At 53.3% G+C, this 22,628-nt stretch overlaps 1 protein-coding gene across 4 annotated transcripts in view; it reads left to right on the top strand.

Moving 5' to 3' along the window:
• Nucleotides 1-21,389, top strand: part of ASAP3 (ArfGAP with SH3 domain, ankyrin repeat and PH domain 3) — a 72,605-nt gene extending 51,216 nt beyond the window's left edge. For 2 of the 4 annotated variants that reach the window (XM_073317919.1, XM_073317922.2), the window contains exons 14-26: nucleotides 1,535-1,722; nucleotides 2,207-2,340; nucleotides 2,796-2,890; nucleotides 3,330-3,510; nucleotides 6,729-6,814; nucleotides 7,829-7,944; nucleotides 12,006-12,073; nucleotides 12,420-12,527; nucleotides 13,463-13,706; nucleotides 14,230-14,527; nucleotides 15,075-15,246; nucleotides 16,423-16,545; nucleotides 17,793-21,389. In XM_073317919.1, coding sequence (XP_073174020.1) covers nucleotides 1,535-1,722; nucleotides 2,207-2,340; nucleotides 2,796-2,890; nucleotides 3,330-3,510; nucleotides 6,729-6,814; nucleotides 7,829-7,944; nucleotides 12,006-12,073; nucleotides 12,420-12,527; nucleotides 13,463-13,706; nucleotides 14,230-14,527; nucleotides 15,075-15,246; nucleotides 16,423-16,545; nucleotides 17,793-17,867 — 1,888 coding nt within the window. In that variant the 3' untranslated portion in view covers nucleotides 17,868-21,389. The remainder of the gene's footprint in view (nucleotides 1-1,534; nucleotides 1,723-2,206; nucleotides 2,341-2,795; nucleotides 2,891-3,329; nucleotides 3,511-6,728; nucleotides 6,815-7,828; nucleotides 7,945-12,005; nucleotides 12,074-12,419; nucleotides 12,528-13,462; nucleotides 13,707-14,229; nucleotides 14,528-15,074; nucleotides 15,247-16,422; nucleotides 16,546-17,792) is intronic. The other 2 variants (XM_073317920.2, XM_073317921.1) reach the window with 2 other exon arrangements.
• The last annotated feature ends 1,239 nt before the right edge of the window (nucleotides 21,390-22,628 follow it).

The raw sequence follows: 22,628 nt of genomic DNA, 5'->3' as shown, positions 1-22,628 counted from the left end.
TCCTCCCCTTTCCCTGCGTGGGAATGGCTACTAGTCTTGCAGGGCTTCTGTCCGCGGAGCAGGGGGGCACAGATGTGCGAGCCACAGGGCTGGTTCCAGGCACCAGCTTTCCAAGCAGGTGCTTGGGGCGGCGCTGAGAATGGGGCGGCAGTCCGTGTCCCACGACAGCAATTCTGCAGCAGCTCCGCCGCTCTTCCGGGCGTGGTGGCAATTCAGCGGTGACTGCTTGGGGCTGCAAAATCGGTAGATTTCAGAGTAACAGCCGTGTTAGTCTGTATTCACAAAAAGAAAAGGAGGACTTGTGGCACCTTAGAGACTAACCAATTTATTTGAGCATGAGCTTCCGTGAGCTACAGCTCACTTCATCGGATGCATACCGTGGAAACTGCAGCAGACTTTATATACACACAGAGATCATGAAACAATACCTCCTCCCACCCCACTGTCCTGCTGGTAATAGCTTATCTAAAGTTGGGCCATTTCCAGCACAAATCCAGGTTTTCTCACCCTCCACCCCCCCCACACACACAAACTCACTCTCCTGCTGGTGATAGCCCATCCAAAGTGACAACTCTCTACACAATGTGCATGATAATCAAGGTGGGCCATTTCCTGCACAAATCCAGGTTCTCTCACCCCCCTCCAAAAAAACACACACACACAAACTCACTATCCTGCTGGTAATAGCTCATCCAAAGTGACCACTCTCCCTATAATGTGCATGATAATCAAGGTGGGCCATTTCCAGCACAAATCCAGGTTTTCTCACCCCCCCACCCCAATACACACACAAACTCACTCTGCTGCTGGTAATAGCTCATGAGCCAGAATGTTGCACTGAGTCCGGGGGCCCCTTTCACCACTGCAGAATACAGGGCACTCGGTTCCCGTGGCAAGATGATCTGCTTTGTAGGTTTGCATCCTGTGCCTGCTGTCTAGCTCCCAGGACCCACAGAGGTTGTGAGCACCACATGTGAAGATGCTGTGCTTGGCCCCTGTAGGGTGGGAGCACCTTGCATCATCATGCTGCAGTATAGATGCAGTGGGGTCTAGTGAGTAGAGCACTGGACTGGGAGTCAGGAGACCGGGGTTCTGTTCCTGGTCCTACCACTGGGTGACCGCTGGGTGACCTTGGGCAAGTTACTTCCCTGCTCTGTGCCTCATTTCCCCCCCTTTATGAAAGGCAGATAATGATACTGTCCATGATACTGTCCTGCTTCACAAGGCGCTTTGAGATCTGCTGAGGAACTGTGCTATATACAAGCTCAGGATGGTCGTTTATTATTACGGTGCCCTCTGTGGTCAAGATAGGAGCAGCAGCGAAGGCTGCAAACGATGTCTCGTCCAGCCATCCCCAGCCATGACCTGGGCTTTGTGCAGAGGCAGGACCCTGTTACCCACAGCACTGTTTCTCTAGCCTAGAAAATGTTTTTGTTTCTCTTCCTCTCATGATCCCTCCCTCGGTTTCCATTCTCCTGGTCCCTCGCTGCCTGGGTCCCTGTCTGAAGTCTCCCCTCTCCCCCTCCCTGTCCAGTTGGGTGTCTGTGCTCCAAAACAGCAAGGATGAAGCCCTCAGCAACGCCTTCAAGGGTGACCCAAGCGGCTGTGCAGCCTCGGCCAGGGGGGTGACGGACGCTGGCCTGCAGGAGCTCACCAAGCTGGTCATTGGCGAGGTGAAGGGCATGCCAGGCAACAAGCAGTGCTGTGACTGCGGGGCCCCAGGTAGGTCAGTGATGGGGGACTCCGATGCTGTGAAGCCCTGTTGCAAGGGGCAATCTCAGCGCGTGCATGGGCCTGGCGCCCTTAGCCTGGTACTGGTCATGTCACTAGCATTGTTAGCTTTGCCTTGTCTTGTGGCTTTAGCCTGTTGCCATTAGCCAGTAGCCATTAGACCAGGATGAGCACGCTGTCTCTGTGATCTAGTTGGACATGGCGTGAGCCTGTGAGCATCTACACCTGGCTGTTTTTGGAAGCTGGATGCCAGCCGGGAGGGGTGGTGATCCCGGGGCAAGGGCAGAGGTGAGGGACTTCTCCAGCGAGCTCTCCCCTGACACCATGCGGAGATCTGGGTAAAAAGGACTAAGCGACCGACCTGCCACGGGCCAGGAGGTGCCAGAGTGCAGGGGTCAGGTGGGGACGTGGGGAAGGATGTGCCACCGGGGGGCTGTCACAGCTCGCTGACTGGTGCTGTACCGCTTCCTTGCAGATCCCACGTGGCTTTCCATCAACCTGGGCATCCTGACGTGTATTGAGTGCTCAGGCATTCACCGGGAGCTGGGGGTGCACTACTCCCGTATACAGTCCCTCACCCTCGACGTTCTCAGCACCTCTGAACTGCTGGTAAGTGGCTCCCGTGCGTAGGGGCCTCCGTCTCCTTTCTCCCCTTTTCTGCTTCTCCTTAGCACTCTGCCCACTTCCATCAGAGCCCCAGATTCACAGGCATGGCCATGAAAGCTAAGCCTAGTGCAGTCCAGATCGAGAGCCGGCCTGTTTTGTGACACTCAACTAGATTTCAAAGGTTCCCATCATTCTAGACGGCAGAGATCTTGCAAGGTCCACTCACAAATTCTCTGTGCTCCTGAATCCAGCCCTGAAATGCAGCTTGGCCTCAGCCCATCTCTAGGGAAGGATGGATGTCTCCGCTATAGTTTTTCTTTAGCTTCTTTCTCTTGGCGTTTCTTCTGTCTCCGGGGTGTGAAGCAAACCAACTAGCTGGCAGGCAAGTCAAGCCAGGGGGCTCCCAGGCACAGAAACACCTGTGCTTATGGGGCTGGTGTTCCCCCTCTCGTTCGTAGCTGGCGGTCAGTATTGGAAATGCTCGGTTTAACGAAATCATGGAGGCCACGCTGCCGGCGCAGGGGAATCTGAAGCCTTCGTCAAGCAGCGATATGTGAGTAAGACACGGGGGAGCGAGCTCGTGAGGGGGTGTGTGTCAGGCCCAGACCTGCTCGCTCTCATGGGCTCACTTGGGAGGAGGGTAGAGGTGGTACCTTCCTCTAGTTGGGGCCATCAGCAAATAGCTTCCTCCAAACCCGACCAGCTGTCTCATCCCTGTCCGGAGGTGTATTTCCTACTCTTGCTTTGCCCCTGTCCTGGCTTGAATCCAAAGCTCATCAGCCTCCTGTCCAAAATCCACTAGCCCAAGGAGTCAGTCGAGAGGTGAGGGGGTCTCTCTCTCTTGCTGCAGGGCCAGCCACGCCTTTCCTTTCTGGTCGGGGGAGAGAGGGCTGTTTGGTCCGACGTGCCTGAGTTAGTCTCAGCTCAGGAAGCTGCAGCAAGGCTGGGTTGGTGTGACCTCGCTGACCTAGCTCCCTCCCTCCCGCCCGCAGGAGCGCCAGGAAAGAATATATCATGGCCAAATACATGGAGCGCAAGTATGTCCAGAAAGCCGGCAGGGATGAGCCACACCGGCTCTGGGAAGCCATTCGGAACCGGGATCTCTTTGCCTTGTTACAAGCCTTTGCGGAGGGGCATGATCTAGCAAAACCCCTGGCTAGCCCTGACAGCCAGGTGAGCATTGCTTGCGTGTCTGTATCCAGCTCTTGTCTTCTACTTGCATTATAAGCTGTCTGGGGCACAAGCCATCAGTGACCATGTTTGTTCTGCGTTTGCCCAGCGCCTGGCAGGTTGGGGGCCTGGTCCATGCCTTGGGCTCCTACTGCTATGGGAATACAAACCATAAATGCTGGCCATCCTGCTAGGTGTCACTTGCACTGCGCTGGGTGAGTCCTACAGTCAGTGTGATTCATGCTTGATGCCAGCTGTGACCCCATCTCCATGCTGCGGTGCAGCTCATAGACCTTCCCAGCTAAACCCTGTTGCTGCAGCTCTGGCTTAGATGAGTTTCATAGCGTCTAAGGCTGAAAGGGACACCATCTGATCATCTAGTCTGACCTCCTGTATATTGCAGGCCATTAAATATCTCCCAGACGCCCGTGTTAAGCCAAAAACATTTCAGTGCACAGGAAACTAAACTGGTGCATGCCACAGGCAGAGAACAGGAGAGTCCAAGGTGTCACCAGTACCCAAGGCCCCTGCAATGACAGGGAACTGGTCAGGTTAAGATGTGCCCAGGTGATCTCTGCTGCATGCTGCAGTCTTTCCTGACAGCCTTTCCCCTTCGAAACACTCGGGACAGTAAGGCCCTTGAGGTGAAGCTTTGGAGCATGTGGGGAGGATTTGGGCCGCGTCATTCTGTAGCTTCAGGGAAGATGTGTCAAAAGTGGATTCAAAGCTTGTTCCTTCTCCTGCTCTGTTGAAATTCACCTCTCTGGAAGAGCGTGGAGCCCTGCATCTCGCATGCCAGTGACATGTGGCCTCTCTTGTTTCACCTTTCAATGCCCCTGTACAAACAAGTTCTTCTAACTTCCGCCCAAGGATCCTCAGGTACTTCTTCTGCCATGTATTAGCCATTTCTGTTGGGACCTGCTGTGTGCTTGGGGCTTTCCAAACGCATGCAGAGGGACAGGCCCTGCCCTGAGGGAGTCAGAGGCTGAGAATGGACAGACAGAAAGACAGGTGAGGGGACAGGAAACCACAGTTCTATTGTTGACTCTTATACAAGTCAATTAGGTTCACTATAAGCAACACCGAAGAAGTGGAACTGAAATGTGGATGGGATAGGGGCCTTGCAGATGAGCTGGGGATAGAGAATCACACCACAAACAGGGCTGTTGGGAGTGAGAGTTTCTGCCTACGTAGCATCGTGAAGAAGTGACATGCTAATGCTGATGTTCTTGGTTTGATCGGAGCGTTCGAGCCAGTTGGAAAATGGGCTTTGGAAAAATTGTGACTAAATGGGGGCGGAGGGGGAAATCATGTTTTCAAAATTTCCACTGAAAAGTTCAATTGTTTGGTGGAAAAAAAATTGAAAATTGAAATTTTGATTCAGAAATGCTGCCATAGTTCCTCCTACTCCCATTCTCCTCCATGGGCTGGGCTCCCTGCTCGGACTACGTTCTCCCATGATGCATCATGGCCCTGTCTCACAGCGAGTGGAGGCAGTTGCACCATGGCCGGGGACTCTGATGATGCATCATGGGATATATAGTTCAGCTGGGGAACCTGGCTGATAGAGGAGAATGATGACATAAAGACAGGTTTCAGAGTAGCAGCCGTGTTCGTCTGTATTCGCAAAAAGAAAAGGAGTACTTGTGGCACCTTTGAGACGAACAAATTTATTTGAGCATAAGCTTTCGTGAGCTACAGCTCCACTTCATCGGATGCATTCAGTGGAAAATGCAGTGGGGAGATTTATATACATAGAGAACATGAAACAGTGGGTGTTACCATACAGACTGTAAGGAGAGTGATCACTTGAGGTGAGCTATTACCAGCAGGAGAGCGGGGTGTGTGTGTGTGTGTGTGGACCTTTTGTAGTGATAATCAAGGTGGGCCATTTCCAGCAGTTGACAAGAACGTCTGAGGAACAGTGGGGGGTGGAATAAACATGAGGAAATAGTTTTACTTTGTGTAATGACCCATCCACTCCCAGTCTCTAGTCAAGCCTAAGTTAATTGTATCCAGTTTGCAAATTAATTCCAATTCAGCAGTCTCTCGTTGGAGTCTGTTTTTGAAGTTTTTTTGTTGAAGAATTGCCACTTTTAGGTCTGTAATCGAGTGACCAAAGAGATTGAAGTGTTCTCCAACTGGTTTTTGAATGTAATAACTCTTGACGTCTGATTTGTTTCCAGTTATTCTTTTACGTAGAGACTGTCCAGTTTGACCAGTGTACATGGCAGAGGGGCATTGCTGGCACATGATGGCATATATCCCATTGGTGGATGTGCAGGTGAACGAGCCTCTGATAGTGTGGCTGATGTGATTAGGCCCTATGATGGTGTCCCCTGAATAGATATGTGGACAAATCTCCCCACTGTATTTTCCACTGAATGCATCTGATGAAGTGAGCTGTAGCTCACAAAAGCTTATGCTCAAATAAATTGGTTAGTCTCTAAGGTGCCACAAGTACTCCTTTTCTTTTGACATAAAGAAACTAGACTAAAATTCCCAAGAGGCACCACGGCAGGCTATCTGAACTGAAATATTCACTTTTTCAAGCATTTGGCTTGTTTGATGAAATATTGAAAATTTTCTCTTGAAAACACAAGTTTTTCATGGAAAATTTTCATTTTGTCAATATCCAATTTTTCATCGATAAATGGTTTAAGTGGAAAATTTTCCACCGGCCCTTCTGAGCAGCTCACAGCTGAGAAGGCCCAGACCAGATTTCCCTTGGATCCTGCTGTCCCTTGCCTCGGCAATTGATGCTAAGCGACACCAGATATTCCTCCTCGTCTCTGGGGTTGAGGACACATCTTCTGCAGGCCTCTCAGGAGATGAGTGGCCATCAAATCTACAACCCCTGCTGGGACGCTGCCATGATCAGGGCTCAAAGAAGAATTAGATAAGTTCATGGAGGATAGAGCCATTGGTGGGCCTATCCTCCGCTGGTTAAGATGTTCAGGGATGCAACCCCTGCTCTGCGTGTCCCTAGCCTCTGACTGCCTTAAGCTGGCGGTGGATGATGAGATGGATCATGCAATGATTACCTGTTCTGTTCATTCCTTCTGGGGCACCTGGCACTGGCCACTGTCTGAAGACAAGATACTGGGCTAGATGGACCCAATATGGCCATTCTTATGTTCTCTTGTTAATTGAATGTGCCAAGCCAAGCTGTGCTGTAGAGGAGAGAGGGTTAATGTTGCTGCTTCTCCCCCCTGTGACAGGACCAGGGTGAGTTGGCTCTGCACCTGGCTGTGCGTTATGCAGACAAGTCCTCCCTCCCACTGGTGGACTTCATCATTCAGAATGGGTAAGCTTCACCCAGGGAGGATGGCAGGTGGGTGGCTGGTAGCCATAGCATCTTGGGTTGGGAACATGTTGGGTCTCATAAGCTAAGCAGGTGCAGGCCTGGTCAATGCTGGGAGGGGAGGCTCCACGAAAAATACATGTAACTTAGAGCTCTCCTGCCTGGGAGACCCACTGTGCTGCTGGAGGTGAGTTCTCCACTTGGATCTGGTCTTCATCACCTGCACTAGAAGGAGGTTAATGAGAAAGCTGGTGGGATTTGCAGCTGACCCTAAAATGGGAGGAATTGCAAGGACAGAGGATTAATCCAAAGGTAACAAGGGAGGTTGGAAATTGGGGCAGAAAATAACCAATTTGATTCAGAATAAATTGTGGGGAGGGACTAATCCAAAAGGCAGATGATAATGCAGGGAAGGGGAGATGCCTGGAAACTGGGAGTGGTGGTAGAGAGACCTAGACTGGCTGCCATAAGGTCTATCCAATAAGCTGTCCACTGGCCCCTGTGATTATGGGCTGGCTCCATGGCTGTAATATACAATGGAGCACAGAGATAATTGCTCTCCATGCGACTCCAGTGAGCCCCTGGCTGGAATACTGCATTCTGTGCCCCTCGTTCCCAGCATGAGAAGGATGAAGCTGAACTAGAAGGAATTTGGAGAACAACGATGTCAGGAACTGGGGAGGGAGAAGGACTCTCTTGACATAGTTCCCTTGTGGGGGAATAAAAATCTCTCTGCTGTTGACTGGCAGCGCGCCTTTCATACAAGGATTGGAGTGTCACTGATTCTCCCATCACCCACAAGAGGCAGGTCAGGAGCCTTCTCCCCATTTTAGAGATGAGGAAACTGAGGCACAGAGTGGGGAAGTGACGTACCCAAGTTCAAGTGGGTCAGTGGCAGGGCTGGGAATAAAACCCACATCTCCTGACTCCCAGACCCCAGTTAGGCCACGCTGTCTCTCTGGTGGGAGATGTTTGACCCACGCTTGCATCTTCAACTGCCTTTGCCTCGCTGTGCAGGGGCAACCTGGACAAGGTGACTCAGGACGGGAACACAGCTCTGCACTACAGTGCTCAGTACAACCAGCCCAACTGCCTCAAGCTGCTGCTGAAAGGGAAAGCGGCCACAAACACAGGTAGGGAGCGCGGCCGGAGGGAGGTTGGAGGGAAAGCCATACGATGCTCCTGCCCTATGGAATTGTGCTGGCTGGTGGGAGGAGGGAAATCAGAACAGATTTTAAAATGGGGCTATCTGGATTTCTCCCAAAATTTTAATGGAAGAACAAAGGGGCCAGCCAGTATCTGTCTCTCTCTGTCCTAGGTCCTTATCTAACTCCCATTACTGTTGTAGCTGGGTGTGTCACAATCTAATGTATTTGTCCTCATAACAACTCTGTGAGGTAGGGGAAGTCCTGGTATTCGAATTTACAAGTGGGGAAACTGAGGCACAGAGCAGGGAAATGACTTGCCCAAGGCCTGTAGCAGAGCAGGGAATAGAACCCAGGTCTCCCAAGTCCCAGGCTAGTGTCCTAATCACTAGATCATCTGTCCTCTGTCTCTTGTCTTCGTACACACTCCACACTGCAGGGAGACTGAGAAATCTACAAAATTTGAGCAGGGGGTTGGACTAGATGATCTCCTGAGGTCCCTTCCAACGCTGATATTCTATGAAACAAAGGTTATCTTGTGCTTAACACAGCAACTTCCATCAGAAGGTTTTCATTCACCTTATTAACTAAGGCATACAGTGCGCAGGGAGGAGATAAATAGCATTATCTCTGATACAAATGGGGAAACTGAGGCACAGAGCAGTCAGTAGCAGAATAGAACGTGGGTCTCTTGACTCCTTGTCCAGTGCCCTATCCACTACAGCGATTCCCCATTTTTATTCTAACAGGTTATGCATAATCCTTCTCTACACATTAGAACCAAGTCAAACTGGTTTTGTGTGCGTGTAAGAGAGACGCTAACCCATATTTGCCATGTATGTGGATTTCATCACACCTAGTCGTAATCAGTTTTGGAACGTTTGTTAGTTTTTAAACTCTTAATTGACTTAAATCACTGTAAAACCTTTAAAGGCTTTTGTGCAGTGATCGGTCTTGTATTGTAGTGTTCTGAATTTAATATGGCTCCTTTCAATCAATTCATCGTTTAATTACAGCACTGGTCTAATGTCATTATTCCCGATTCAGTCACTTAGCATTTAATTAATGCCACTCTTACAATACCTTGCATTTTATTCAATATTGTTGACTTAGGAAAATTCTTTAAATGTTCCCCTTCAGCGTCAATTTTTTATTTTGGTTTCTTTTTTTAATCATTGATTAGACTAGAGGTTAATGACAAAGCGGCTTGCTTTGTAGAGTATGTGTATTTGGTGAGCTGTAATATATGGCTTTGTCTTCACTTCACAGTTAGCTGGGGCTTTCCCTTGGGTGTTATCCCAGACCCCCCTCCCATACACACACACACACAACCCTCCAACCTGAGTATTCTTTAAATCCAGGCTTGCTGGCCACCTAGGGAGGGTTAGCCCAGGTACTGCTTTCCCTCAGGCTGGAAGGGTAACCTTCCCACTTGCAGTATGGATGCAGGCTAAACCCCTGGAGTGCTAATAGTCCTCCAATGCCTTCCCACAATTGCCCCCATGTGCCTAGAAGGACAGACGAGTTCTCCCACAGTTCCCAGGGAAAGAAGGGTAGAGTGGCTCATCTTACTGCGGTATAAAGAACCATGGGATGTGCTCCCAGAAGTCATACGTTGCGTCTACACTGCAAAGAATACCCTCACGCCAACCAGTCTGAGACTGGCTCAGCTGACTTGGGGCTCACGGAGCTCATGCCACGGGGCTAAAAATTGAAGTGTAGATGTTCCCACTTGGGCTGGAGCCCAGGCTCGGAGACCCTCCCCCCCTTGCTGGGTTCTCTCGTTCACACTGATTTTATTGACCGGGCCAGCCACAGCCAGGCCATGGGCCAGTGAAGATGTACCCCGGAACTTAAGGCAGGACTTTGCAGTGAGGCTGCTCACATCCCAGGCTAGGCTAGCCCAGCTGCTGATCACCTGAGTTAACTCTGCAGTGAAGACTCTGTGTGTGAGTGAGGGAGGCATGCACTAAAATTGGTCTACCCACACACATTGTACTGGTTTAATACTGTTAGGGATGTGATATTTGTAGGGACCTAATTAGACCAGTACAACCCCAAGCATGGTGATACTGGTATAAAGGTGCCTTATGCCGGTACAGTTTATCCCCCTTCCCCTAGAGGAATAGCTAGCCCAGTACGAATACATCTGTACGGGTATAAGCGCATCCAGGCTATGAGGCTTGTCCTGCTTTAACTATACTGGGATAGCTAAAACTGTGTCACTTTGGTATATCGACAGGTCCCAAAGTCGGGCCTATCCAGAATTCTTGTACCAGCTGAACTATTTCAGATTGGGGGTGGGGGTGATTTCTCCCCCCCCCCCCCCCCCCACCAAAACAGCTCGACCGATCCGACTCTTAGTGTGAATGCAGTTATAGCCGTATTCTGGTGCCGTCACACCAGAAGAGCTTATTCCGATTTGGGAAGAGGAGTGGCTAGGGCTGGTCTGAACGCCTTTTACACCAGTACGGCCTCAGCGACCACACGAGTCCTGCTATAGCGTTCTCGTCACAGAGGTGCAGTTTTGGGTGTAGACAAGCCCTGATCGTATCTCGCATGTGAGACAGGACTCGGATGAAATGACTGTACAGGAGATTCTTTATTGAGGCTGCAGGACACAGACAGACCCTGTGGTTCTCACTGGCTCTTTAATGTCTAGCCTGTGCTGCCTATGCCCCTCCCCGGAAAGGGTGTTTCTAAGTCCTGGCCTGGATTAGGCAGTTGTGGAAGGGAGTGCTGACCACACAAAGATCCCTTCCCCATTTAAATTGATGTTAATAGTAAAGGATTTAAACAATATGACAGTATCATGGCAATTTGTTTGAACGTGTGAAAATAGGGGGAAATGTTTACATGGGAGGTGGGTCTGAGCTGTGAAGTTCAAATCCAGAGACAAAGTTTGAGGGTCGGGGTTGCTGGAACAGGGAGAGCCAAGGGGGCCATGGTCCCGTCACTTGTTACCGGCTGCGAGCGTTGGGGAGGGAGGGGGCGGAGAGGAGTGAGCAGGGGGAAGACCTTGGGAGGTGGGGGGAGAGGTGGGGCAGAGCCTTGGGGGGAGGAAAGAGGCAATGTGGGGGCGGGGCCTTGGGGAAAGAGGCGGGGCCACAGTTCGGGTACCCCCACTTTTAGGGAGCTTCCTCCATTCCTGTTGAGGGTGGGAAGGTTGCTCAGAGCAGGGGATCCAATTCTGGTCCATTCTAGAGAGTTGTAGAGTTTAGGGCCAGAAGGGACCCCCGGATCATCTAGAGAGATTGGGGGTATTTATAGAGCTGGGCAGGAATTTTTCAGCAAAACCCCTTTTCATTGGAAAATGACAATTTGTCAGAACCAAAACAGTGTGTGGGAAAGGGATGGTTTCAATGAAGTTCTTGTTTCAAAAAAAGTTTTGAAAGTTGAAACATCGCAAATTTTTTATATATATATTTTTGTAAACCAAATTCTGGTTTTGGGGTCCGGCTGCCTATTTTGTTTAGAAATTTGTTAATTTATTGCATTAAATTTTTGTTATTGCATTATAAAATTTATAAAAAGCTCTGAATAGAATCAAAACATTTCTCTTGATCCAATCTGAAGTATTTTTTTGGATTTTCAGTCTGTGAAAATTTGAGATTAACTTTTTTTTTCTCTTGATTCGGGATGGGGAATTTTTTTAACAAAATCTCGAATTCTCCTGGGATGGGAAACGTGTTTCCTGCCTGGCTTTAGTTATTGACCCCCAAGGCTGAGTGGAATGGAGCAGGAACAAGCTCCTGCAGTTACCACTCACCAGCTATGGGGGTGCAGAAAAGTTGGGTTCAGTGCAGCCTGGTTTAATCCTGCCCACCATCTCCTGCTGGCAATCAAAGTACAGACACGGCCCTGAGCCTGGTGGTCAGATCTGGGGCCCTCTCTGGTTCAGGGAGCGGTGGTTCAATGGGGCTTTGCTGCTCATTGATCCGCCTCGGGTGTCCCTTTGCTCTGGGGGGATCTCTGAGGGGGAGGGAGCGAGGGGTGCTCTCGGCGGGGCCTGGTAACTCAAACCTGGCTTCCTCTCCTTCCCCATGCAGTGAATGCAGCAAGCGAGACAGCCCTGGACGTGGCAAGGAGGCACAAACATGTTGAGTGTGAAGAGCTGGTAGGTCGAGCACTTTGTATTCACGGTAACGTAGGCTGGTTGCTGCGGGAGGAGGGCGGATGGGATCTGCTGTCCGGGGCCGGGGGGAGGGGGACAGGGACAGGTGCCTGGTACGGGGCAAGGAGGGAGGTGGGCATACTGTGGGATGAGGTCCTTTCTCAGAATGGAGATGGGAGGAAGCAGGGTCCTACTGTAGAGCCTGGATGACTCCTGCCACAGGCAGAGAAGGGAAGCAAGTTGGGGGTGCTGTGCCGTGGGGTAGGGGTGGGTTGGGGGCATGCAGGATCGGAGAAGATCAGGGCTCTGCCGAGGAGCTGAATCTTCTCGCACCCCAAATTTCTGGCAGCTTGAGCAGGCACAGGCCGGGAAGCTAAACCTGCAGGTGCACTTGGAGTACGACTGGGAGGCCTCTCAGGAATACACCTACGACAGTGAGGAGGAGCTGGAGGAGAAGGTACTGCTCTCCTGAGCAGCATGTGTGCGCGTCCCTGGTCTCTGACAGGCCAGGGTTCTGGGATGGGCAGAGCCCTTCCTGCCAGGCCCAGGGCCACCTTCCTACAGGGGCAAGCAGGACCCCCTACGCTCATGACAGTTCTCGGGGTACCCAGCAGTGTGAGTCCCCTTGTTACTCCCCTGCCTCTAGCATGGGGGAATCTTGCTTGTGGTAACTGGATGGCAAGTCTTGAATGCCACCAGCCTCTCGAGCGCTCCCCTCCGGGCACCCGAGTCCCCTTAGAAGCGTTCGACTGTGACATCCAGCCCCTGACGCTGGCTACTCACAGGAATCCCAGACACTCCGCCCCCAGAGAGCAGGGTGCCCTAGTTTTATCTTAAACTATTACACACACACATTACACATTGTGTGTGTGTATCACACACACAGTGTGTAATGGAACAAAACCAGGTTGATTTGAGAGAGAACGGAGATTTCCCCCCTGGAAACCAGAGAACGTGATTGAAACAAATGGTTCCCTCGCAAAACAAAATTGGCAAATGTGAACTAGGGCTTCCACTTTTTAAAAGTTCCCTTTCCTAGCGAATAGAGTAGATGTCCCCCCACCCCACCCCAAAGTGCAGTCTGTTTCAGAGCTGGCTGGCTTCACGGGAACCAGGATCCAAACTTTCCCGAAAACCAGTCTGGATCTCTGGCTTGCCCACTAGGCCTGCACATTGCTATGTCAAGCCAAGAACATCAGAGGAACCCAGCACCTGGATGACAGGGCAAAGGGCAGCAGGAGTCAGGTTCCAGGAACATAGTGGGGAGGTGATTATGCTGAGCACCTACCTGGTGGGCACCAAGCTACTGAGAGGGGTGGCTTTGCTGAGGGTCTCTGGACAGCAGCAAGGAAGCAATGGTTGTTCCCCTGCCCCCTCCCCCCCCCAATCCAGCTGAGCCCGCTGCAGCGATCCTTCAAGTCCACGTCGTCCCCAACCACGGGCCAGCCCGCCCTCTTCCCCCAGAACCGGTGGAGCTGCACTGGCATGGACATCAGCAACAAGACCTACGAGACCATCCTGGTCCCCTCGCGGCCCATCCAGCGGCGGTCACACAGCGAGGAGATCCCCCCACCGCTGCCCATCAAAAACCCGACCAGAGGGGGCTCCAGAACCAAACTGGGGCAGAGCCCAGCAGGTGAGCTTGTCTCCCTCAGCCAGGCCAAGGGAGGTCGGAAGTGCTGGTGAGAGCAACGCTCTGAGGATTCAGCCCTTAGGACTGGCTGTTTCTTCAAGCCTCTTGATCCCAGCCCAGATCCGCTGTCCCTATTGAGTACAGGGTTTATCCTCCAGCCAAGCTTCCTGCGTTGCCTCAGGCCCATGGGACTCTGGGACCAGCTGGCCCAGGAAGGGTGGAGGCACCCCGGACACTGGAGAATAACCAGGGATGTTCAGTTCTTTTGGATCTCAAATACAGCTGAGGTTTAGGGGGAGGTTCAGGGCTGGGGAGAAGGTCCCAGCTGGTTCTTACTCTGAACTGGCTTGGCCATTCCTGGAAAGGGCTCTGCAGGTCATGAGTGCCCTGACTCTGCTCCCCAGTGGGAAATCAAAGACCCTGGGGCACTCAAAGGCCAAGCAATGTCCCAATATGGTTGGTAAATGCATGGGGAGCTCTCTGCTGGGGCACATCACTTCCTGATCTCCTGTACCCTCTGTTCCAGATCGCCCAGAGCTCCCGCGTCAGGCCTCCGAGCCCCAGTCCTCTGCGTCGTCAGAGGCACCTGCCTGCCGAAACCTGTCCACATCCAGCGCTCCCAGCACCTTGGACGGCTGTGCTTCCCGGCCGCCATCCACCTCCCGAAGCCCCCCGGAAGCCAGACGCACGGTCTACTGGGAAACCCGTTCGGAGATGGAGAGCAGCAGCCAGCGGAGGACATCGGAGGCCAGTCAGACAACAGCACAGCAGCCTGCTGCTGGGACGTCGCCGGAACAGGGGCAAATAACCCCAGTCAAGTTCAGGTAGGGAGTGGCCCCCGGAGCTTGTGGCTGAGAGGAGAACCCCCTGGGGGTAGGAGTGCCCCCCAGTGGCGGGAGAGGTGTTGGATTACCTCGGCAGGGTTTTGTACCATTGACTGGGGCTTTGCAAAACCTGCTAGATGTGATGGCGCTGATCAGCTCAGGAGGAGCCCAAATTGCACCCCAAGGGCCAAACGATCCAGGATTTGGCCCTTGGGTGCCTTTCCGCCACATGGGGAATTCTTCATGGAAAAGGGGGGAAACAGGCGAAACCCTCTGAGTCTGTGCCACTTCCATATCGTTGCAAATATTCAGCCCTATCGCTACCGTGGCTGTGCAGTCCTGCAGCTGGTGCTGTTTAGTGGGGAGCTGGGGTTCAAGGAGGGGAGAAAAAGCCATTGTGAGGGCGGGGGGCTCTGTGGAAGAAACCATTGGCTAGAATAAGTCCGTGCTTTGGAGGGGGAGCCCACTGGGGTCTCGTGGTGGGGGAGAGGGTTGGGAGACCACCTCCCATCTTTCTGATGGTTTGAAGCAACCCCTCTGCCCTCAGCTCAGAAAGCACCCGGTCTTACCGGCGGATCGGCGGCGGCTCGGTGGGGAAATCCTCCGGCTTGGCCATCTCCCCGCAAAGCTCTGGCTGCCCCGAGGACCCGCCTTCCAGCAAGGCTCCGAGTTTAGTGCAGAACACTCCCCCGGTACCCGTGCTGCGGAGGTTTGCTCCGGTAAGTGTCACGGGAAGGGGGCTGGTCCCTGTCTCTTTGTGGCTCCATTGCCCCTTTCTGTGGCTTCGATTCCCCCCCGCCCCGCCTCCCCAGCCCAGCTACTCTCACATTCCCTTGCCAGCTGTGAAATTCCCTTTGATCACTCCCTCCCGCTCCAACGTATGTGCTCACCCCCTGCTCGGCCTGTCCGATTTTGGGCTCCCTGGTGGAGTGAGGGGTGCAGCTGTAACCCACTGATCAGTGTATGTTACATGTCCCTGATCTACAGAGGATATGGATCTTTAGCTCAAGTGGCAGAGACTCAGGCTTGGTCTACACAACATACTTACTTCGGTAGAACTGCGTCACTCGGGTGTGAAAAATCCACCTCCCTGAGCAACGTAGTGAAACTGACCTAACCCTCTGTGTGTGTGGTGCTGTATCAGCAGGAGAGCGTCTCCCACCGGTACAGCTACTGCCTCTGGCGAGGTGGAGTTGTTCAGCCAACAGGAGAGCTCTCTCCCGCCCAGCTGCACCGATGTCAATTTGTAGTGTAGACCTGCCCTCCCACGTTTAGATCCAGAGGTCCCCGGTTCAGTTCTCCTATGTGTCAGTTAAGATGGTGGCCGTCACGGTGATTCCAGATTGGGGCGGGGAGAGTTGGGGCTGGTCCTCACTGCTGCAGATGGCTTGTTAACGAGGGGCGGGTGGCTGGCTGGCTCCGTGCCTCCTGGGAGGAAAGAAACTGGCCCTGCTGGGGCTACCTTGGAGGATGAGGCTGGGGCACTTACCACCTCAAAGGGAGTAAAATCCCCAGGTGCCGTGGCACTCATGGAGCAGTTGCTTCACCCATTACTTTGGGGCTCTGGAAATCCTGGCTGCAAGGGCCACAGGCTGAGCTGGGCATCTTCTGGGCACGGTTGTTACCGTGGCTACAAACCGATTGGGAAAAGCTGGGTCAGGGAGGGGTGGGCAAAGGTGAAGGAAGTGATAGGTGGGTGGGGGGAAGAGGCTTGGGCTGGGGAAGTGGGGGGCAGGCAGGGGCACGGTTCTTTAACCCAATGTGCCCCCACACCACGGAGCCCCCTTTGTGATGCCTTGGAGCAAAGCAGGGGCGGGGGAGGCTCAGCAGCAGGCGTCTCCCTGCCCCATTTCCTGAGCCAGGACTCTGGAGGCATGTGCTGTTTGCTTGCGCAGGCCAAGGTGAGGCAGAAGAGGGTGATGGCTCTGGTGGACTGCAAGGGGGAGAGGGCTCGGGAGCTGACCTTCTCCAAGGGCGAGGTGATCGTGGTGACCCGGGAGGAGGATGAGCAGAGCTGGGTGAGTGCTGCTGCTCTGGGGGCTCCTGGGACTACTGGGATAGGCCCCTGCTGGGGAGCCCCGGCCCCGGGTTCTAGCCTTGGGGCCCGAGGCTCTTGTTCTTCTGGGATCGGTTCTCATACTGTCCCAGTCCCTTAGGAGGGTGGTGGATCAGGGCCCGGGGGCTGGAGGGGGATTAGATTAATATTTAGGGGATGCTTCTGCTCCCATCTCCACTGACCCCTCTGGTCTAGGGTGACCAGGTGTCTGGTTTTCGACTGGAAGACCTGGTCGAAAAGGGGCCCTGGCGGCTCCGGTCAGCACTGCCAACCAGGCCATTAAAAGTCCGGTCGGCGGTGCTGCGGTGCTAAAGCAGGCTAGTCCCTGCCTGGCCTGGCTGGCACCACGCTGTGCCCCGGAAGCAGCCAGCAGGTCCGGCTCCTAGGCAGGGGGCCATGGGGCTGCACGTGCTGCGCCCTGAGCACCGGCTCCGCACTCCCATTGGCCAGGAACCAGCCAATAGGAGGTGGGGGGAGGACGATGCCTGCAGGCAAGAGCAGCGCATGGAGCCTCCTGGCTGCCCCGCCGCCTAGGCCCGGACCTGCTGGCCGCTTCTGGGGCGTGTGCGGCGTGGGTGCCAGGGCAGGCAGCCTGTCTTAGCTCCCCCGCTGCGCTGCTGACCGGGAGCCGCTCGAGGTAAGCCCACGCCCCTCCCCCAGCCCTGAGCCCCCCCGCAATCTAGAGCACCATCCTGCACCCCAAACCCCTAGCCCAGAGCTTGTACCTCCTTCCAACCCCCTCCTTCAACCCGCAGCCCCCTCCCGCAATCCGAATCCCTGGAACCCCCTGCCACACCCTGAACCCCTCATTTCTGGCTCCACCCTGGAGCCCGCACCCCAAGCTCCTGCCCCAGCCCAGTGAAAGTGAGGGAAGGAGGGAAAATACAGTGAGCGGGGGGCAGGGGCAGGGCTAGGGTGTTCAGTTTTGTGTGACTAGAAAGTTGGCAACCCTACTCTGGTCCCTGGGGGTGCAGAGATGATGCACTCTCAGGCCCCTCCTCACAGCCCCCAGCTAGGAATTGTATTGGGGGCAGAGATGTGTGGTCTCAGGATCCCACCTGGGGTGTAAAGGCCACTCTCATCCTCTGCCTTGAATATCCGTGAATCTTCACACTTCTCCGCCCCCCACTCCTTCCTGCCCCTTCTGAGCCGGGACCCCCCATTGGCACCTCTCAGTTCTCATCTGCTGCCTTTTGCCCCCTCTCTCAGGTCGGCTTCATTGAAGGAGATGGCTCCAGGACGGGCGTCTTCCCTGCCAGCTCCGTCCACCTCTTGCAAGAGTGACTGGCTGGTTTTTCCTTTCCCCTCGGAGCTGGTGCGAGCTCTCAGCAAGCGTGTGGGGGGCAGGGCTGAGCGCTCACTCCCTCCCTCCCCACCACCACCAAGGTGTCAGGACTTTGTGCTCAAGCAACTTCACAGGGGCATCACAGGAGCACAGGCCTGTTTTCTTGCTTCCCTTCCCACCACCGAGTCTGGGCCTTGAGGGTAATGGATGCTAGGGCACGTACTGTATTGAGGGTTTGAGGCAGGGGCTTGGGTGGAATCAACATTCCCCCGCCCCCCACCCCAAATACTCCCCTCCCACCATGTGCTGGTCTATTTAGCCTCTTTACCCAAACTAGTTCCTCTTCCTGGATGGAGAGGCGGCTGGGCATCGCACCAGGACCAGTGTCTGTCTCTACACCCCTGGCCAGGCTAGCTCAGCATAGCCTTGCAGCTCGCTGGATGAACTGGACAACGGGATCCATCATCTTTGCTGCCTCAGTCAGGGGGAAGCTGATCAACGGGGAAGACGTGAGGATCTGGTGGAACTTGCAACCTCCTCTGCGGAGTCGGGGATGGGCTGAGGAGCTGATAGGGACGGTGGCTCGCTAGGAAATGGACAGAGAACGGACAACCTTGCTGCACCGCTCTGCAGGCCCCAGCTTCAGCCATTTGTCTGCTCCGTAGCTTTTGTGGGCTTTGAGGGGTCATCTCCCCCTCGGGGCAGGGGTGGGGTTATGGCTGGGCCGGGAAAGGGAGTTCAGTTCAGAGCCTGGATGCCTCTCATCACATTCCTGCGGGATAAAACTGGGAGCCAGGAGCTCTAGCATTCCAATACCGGGCAAGGGTGGGGGGAAGCTCCACTGGGCTCAAATGTCTGTATTGAAGGAAAGAAAAGGGGAGGCAGATCCCAAACTTTGTGTTCTTCCCACCCCCATGAGTCAGGACGGGAGAAGGCTGCCAACCCCTTCTGGGTGACTAGCGACAGTGCACTGCTCTCCCTGTTATTTCCTAGGGATACCAGACTCTGCGGAGCATGGAATGGCAGGACATGGCCCATCAACTCCTGATGTCCGGCCTCGTGCCCGGCCAATGCTGGGCATCTCTCCTGGCCTCCCCCCACAATGCCCCCAGCCCATGAGCAGTGCTGGGAAAGGGGGGATTACCTTGCACCTCGGAGACATACTGGAGTCTTTCTCTGCCTAATTCTGGCAAAACTGGCCCAGGCCGATAAAGGCTGATGAGAGGGGGATAAAAAGCAAGTCTCCTTGCGCTGCATGAATTATCCTAGAAATTAGAGATAGGGAACAGTCTGGATGGATTCCCCCCCCCACCAGGGGCTTGTACAGGGGGGTTCACTACAGCGGATCCTCCGGTGTTTCCATTGATTCAAGTGCTGCTCTTTCCCTTGGGCTGCTCTTTGATGTCAGAGAGTTGTCTCCGGATGCTGCCTAAATTCCCCCTTTGCGCAACTTCATCCCATTCTCTCCTGACTCTTCCTCCAGAAACCACCCCTCTCCACCCCTAGCATTGGCACAGGGCTGGTTGAATACCCCCGTTATGCCTCGGGGCATTCACCGTCCCTGCCCTTTAATAACAACGAACGCCTAACGCTTTTCATCAGTCAGTCTCAAAGCACTGCACAGAGGAGATGAAGAGCATCATCCCTGTTTTACAGATGGGGAAACTGAGGCACACAGCGGCGGTGGTGATTTACCCAGGGTCATCCAGCAGCAAATTCTGTTCATGTGTTTCCCAGACTGCTCTGAACCCCCAGGTTCCTCTTATTTAAAAGTATTTGAGACAGTTGCTTTTTGGCCTGTCATTCTGAATCTCCGTGTTTCCCCACCAGTATAATTTGCAGGTACCATTTAGGGCCGCCTTAGCTCAGCACAAAACTAGCATGATACCATTGACTTCAATGGGGCTGCTTCCATGCCTGAAGTGATTTTTTTAATAGCGTTTAAGCCCGGAAAGGACCATTAGATCATCTAGTCTGAGCTCCTGTGTATCCCAGGCTGTCGGTTTTCACCCAGCTACTCCTGTGTTGAGCCCAAAAACTTGAGTTAAACTAAAGCATTTCAGTTCTCAGGTACCTAAACTGATGTGTGCTGTGGGGAGAGAACAGATGGGACCAAAGTGCCCCAATGCCCGTGGTGCCCTGCAATGGCAGGGCATTGGCCAGATGGGAGAAGTGCTTTATGACTTGGCACGATCGAGGCCCAGATCATCTGCTTGAGAAAACGTAGCCCTCGATGGCCTTAAAAGGGGTTAGAAACGGTTCCCTTTTGCAAATCAAGTGAAGGGGATCGGTAGTGCAGAGGGCTCATTCTGGATCAGACCTGACCCACAGACCAATTTACACCAAGGGTTAAATCTCTGCAGCCCAAAGGTTTACACCCCCCCCCAAAAGAAAAAAAACCCAAAACACCCTGTGACTTGACTGTCACCCCCTTCAGCTTTTGTCTGTTTCCTGTTTTAGGAAATGAGGCTTTGCTGGAGTCTCAGTGAATCTTCTGTCCTGTGGGTTTAATCATCCCCCTGCTCCTGCTTCACAGAGACCCTCCTCTTCTTGGGAGGCCGCTCTGTTTCTGTGGCTCCAATCTGGCTTTCCATCCCCTTTCCCTTATAGGAAAATACTTGAAGGAAATAAAGGGAGCCAGATGGATGCCTTGTCCCTAATAGGAGTCCAGTCCCTGGGTGTCTCCTTGGTCCCTCGCCTTTGTCTATAGCATGGTAGGAGGAGACAATCTCCAGGCAGGAATCCTGCAGCAGGAGACCGTGGTATTCTGAGGGTACGGAGAAGGAAAAGCTAGTTTGTCTTGTGGCTTTCCCACCACCCTTTCTTCCTAACCCTGAAACTGTGAAATATATATATTTTTTATAAATAGGAAAGAGGTCTGTATTGGCCCATCTGTGTAGTGCCGGGCTCAAATTGGAAGTAGACCGGCTAGATTTGGGTCCAGATTTCAATCATCCATAACGCCGGGGAGTCTTCAGCTCTGGTTTGGCCTAACCTAGAGAGAGACCGTTGAGTGCAGTGACTAGAAAGAAGGCTCTTGATTGAGGTGGCTGGACAAGAGAGAGCTCCCTGTGGTTCTCCCGGGTTGCTTAATAATTTAGGTGGAGGTTTAGAACTGATGAGGACTCCACCGCCAAAAGTTGTGGCAGGGAAGGGAGATGAGGGTAATTTTGGGGCTCGGGCCTAGGCCCATCTCCGCTATGGATGTACAGATTTTTGGTTTTTTGCCTCTGACTCCTTTCCCATGGGTCTAATGGTTATACAGAGACTCATTCTAGCCTCTGTCAGGAATACGTTTTAAAGGGGGTGGGGAGCTTGTTTGTTTGGCTTCTGCAATGGTTTACTGGGACCAATGCTTCTGACCTGTATGAGCCTCCCTCGTGATTTTTTTTGTCCCCTGTGATCAAGTTGCATTTTTTTATAATTGTCAGTGGGTTTGTAGTGGAATATTTAATCTCAAGATGGTCTCTTTTTTTATTCCTCCCCCTTCCCCCCATTTCTAATAAAATTGATTTTTTTTTTTTGGTAAGTGGAAGTGGTTCTGTGTGTGATGTGACTGCAACAGTCCCATGAGTGTGGTTTTCCATAGGTATTAATAGACAGTCCAGGGATGAGTGAGGTCTGAGTAGTTATATACATTTAATAATATAATTAATACAAAGGCTCATGCCAAAGCGCTGAACAAACTAGGTATAGAAATCACTTCACCCATAACTGAAATGCAGCCACTTCTGGAGTGGAGTCTGGCAGCTGTTTAACAGTGCACAGCACTTTAAGCCAGGAATGGGAAGCATGTTGTCTTCTCTTGAACTGTGGGGGGAACAGAGGGAAGCGGAATGGAATGGGCTGGGGTTGGAAGCTGGAATTGGGCTGGGATACTCTTGGGGGATTTCTGATGGCCCTGAGTGGTTTTATATCCCCTCCATTGTGACAGCACCTCATGGGGTGTTAATTCAGTATTGCCTCTGAGGTCAGAGTGCCCCGAATGTACCATCAACGCCATTTCCTACAGCAGCTGAGTCCTTGGTGGACTCTCTTATCTAGCTATAAAGATGTGGCAACTCTTCCACCGGGGACCTTGCTTCTAGGTCACGTTGTCCCCGAAGCACAGGTTGTGGGTGGCAGCATCTGAGAACAAAGGTGTGTGAGCAAAGGGTGAAGAGACCGCCTTACTCCTCTTTCCTCCGATGGTGCATTTGTAACTGGACCCAAATAAAGGGTTTATTTTAGTCAATATGCAGGTTAGATTCATGCTGATGTGAGTTTATTTTTCCTGGAAGTGGCGGAATCCTTCCCCTTGGCCTCCTAGATCAGGGGTCGGCAACCTGCGGTACGTGCAACAAAGGCGGCATGCAAGTCGATTTTTACTGGCACGCTGCTGCCAGCTGGGGTCCTGGCTGCTGGCCCCACTCAGCCCACTGCTGGCCTGGGTGAACGGAACCCCCGGCTGGCAGCGGGCTGAGTGGGGCCGGCGGCCGGGACCCCGGCTGGCAGGAGCCGGCAGACGGAACCCCAGACCGGCAGTGGGCTGAGCCGCTCAGCCCACTGCCGGTCTGGGGTTCTGTCCGCCAGCCTCGCTCAGCCCGCTGCCCGTCTGGGGTTCTGGCCCCTTGCCAGCCAGGGTCCTGGCAATCGGCCCCACTTAGCCTGCTGCTGGCCTGGGATACCAGCTGCCGGCCCCACTCACCTTTCTGCTGGTCTGGGGTTCCAGCCACCCAGCCCCCTGCCAGCCGGGGTCCTGGCCGCTGGCCCTGCTGTAA

Source organism: Lepidochelys kempii, chromosome 19, assembly GCF_965140285.1.
Source record: "Lepidochelys kempii isolate rLepKem1 chromosome 19, rLepKem1.hap1, whole genome shotgun sequence".
Taxonomy (NCBI): domain Eukaryota; kingdom Metazoa; phylum Chordata; order Testudines; family Cheloniidae; genus Lepidochelys; species Lepidochelys kempii.
Note: the sequence above shows the minus strand (reverse complement) of the source record. Positions and strands in the feature narration are given on the sequence as shown.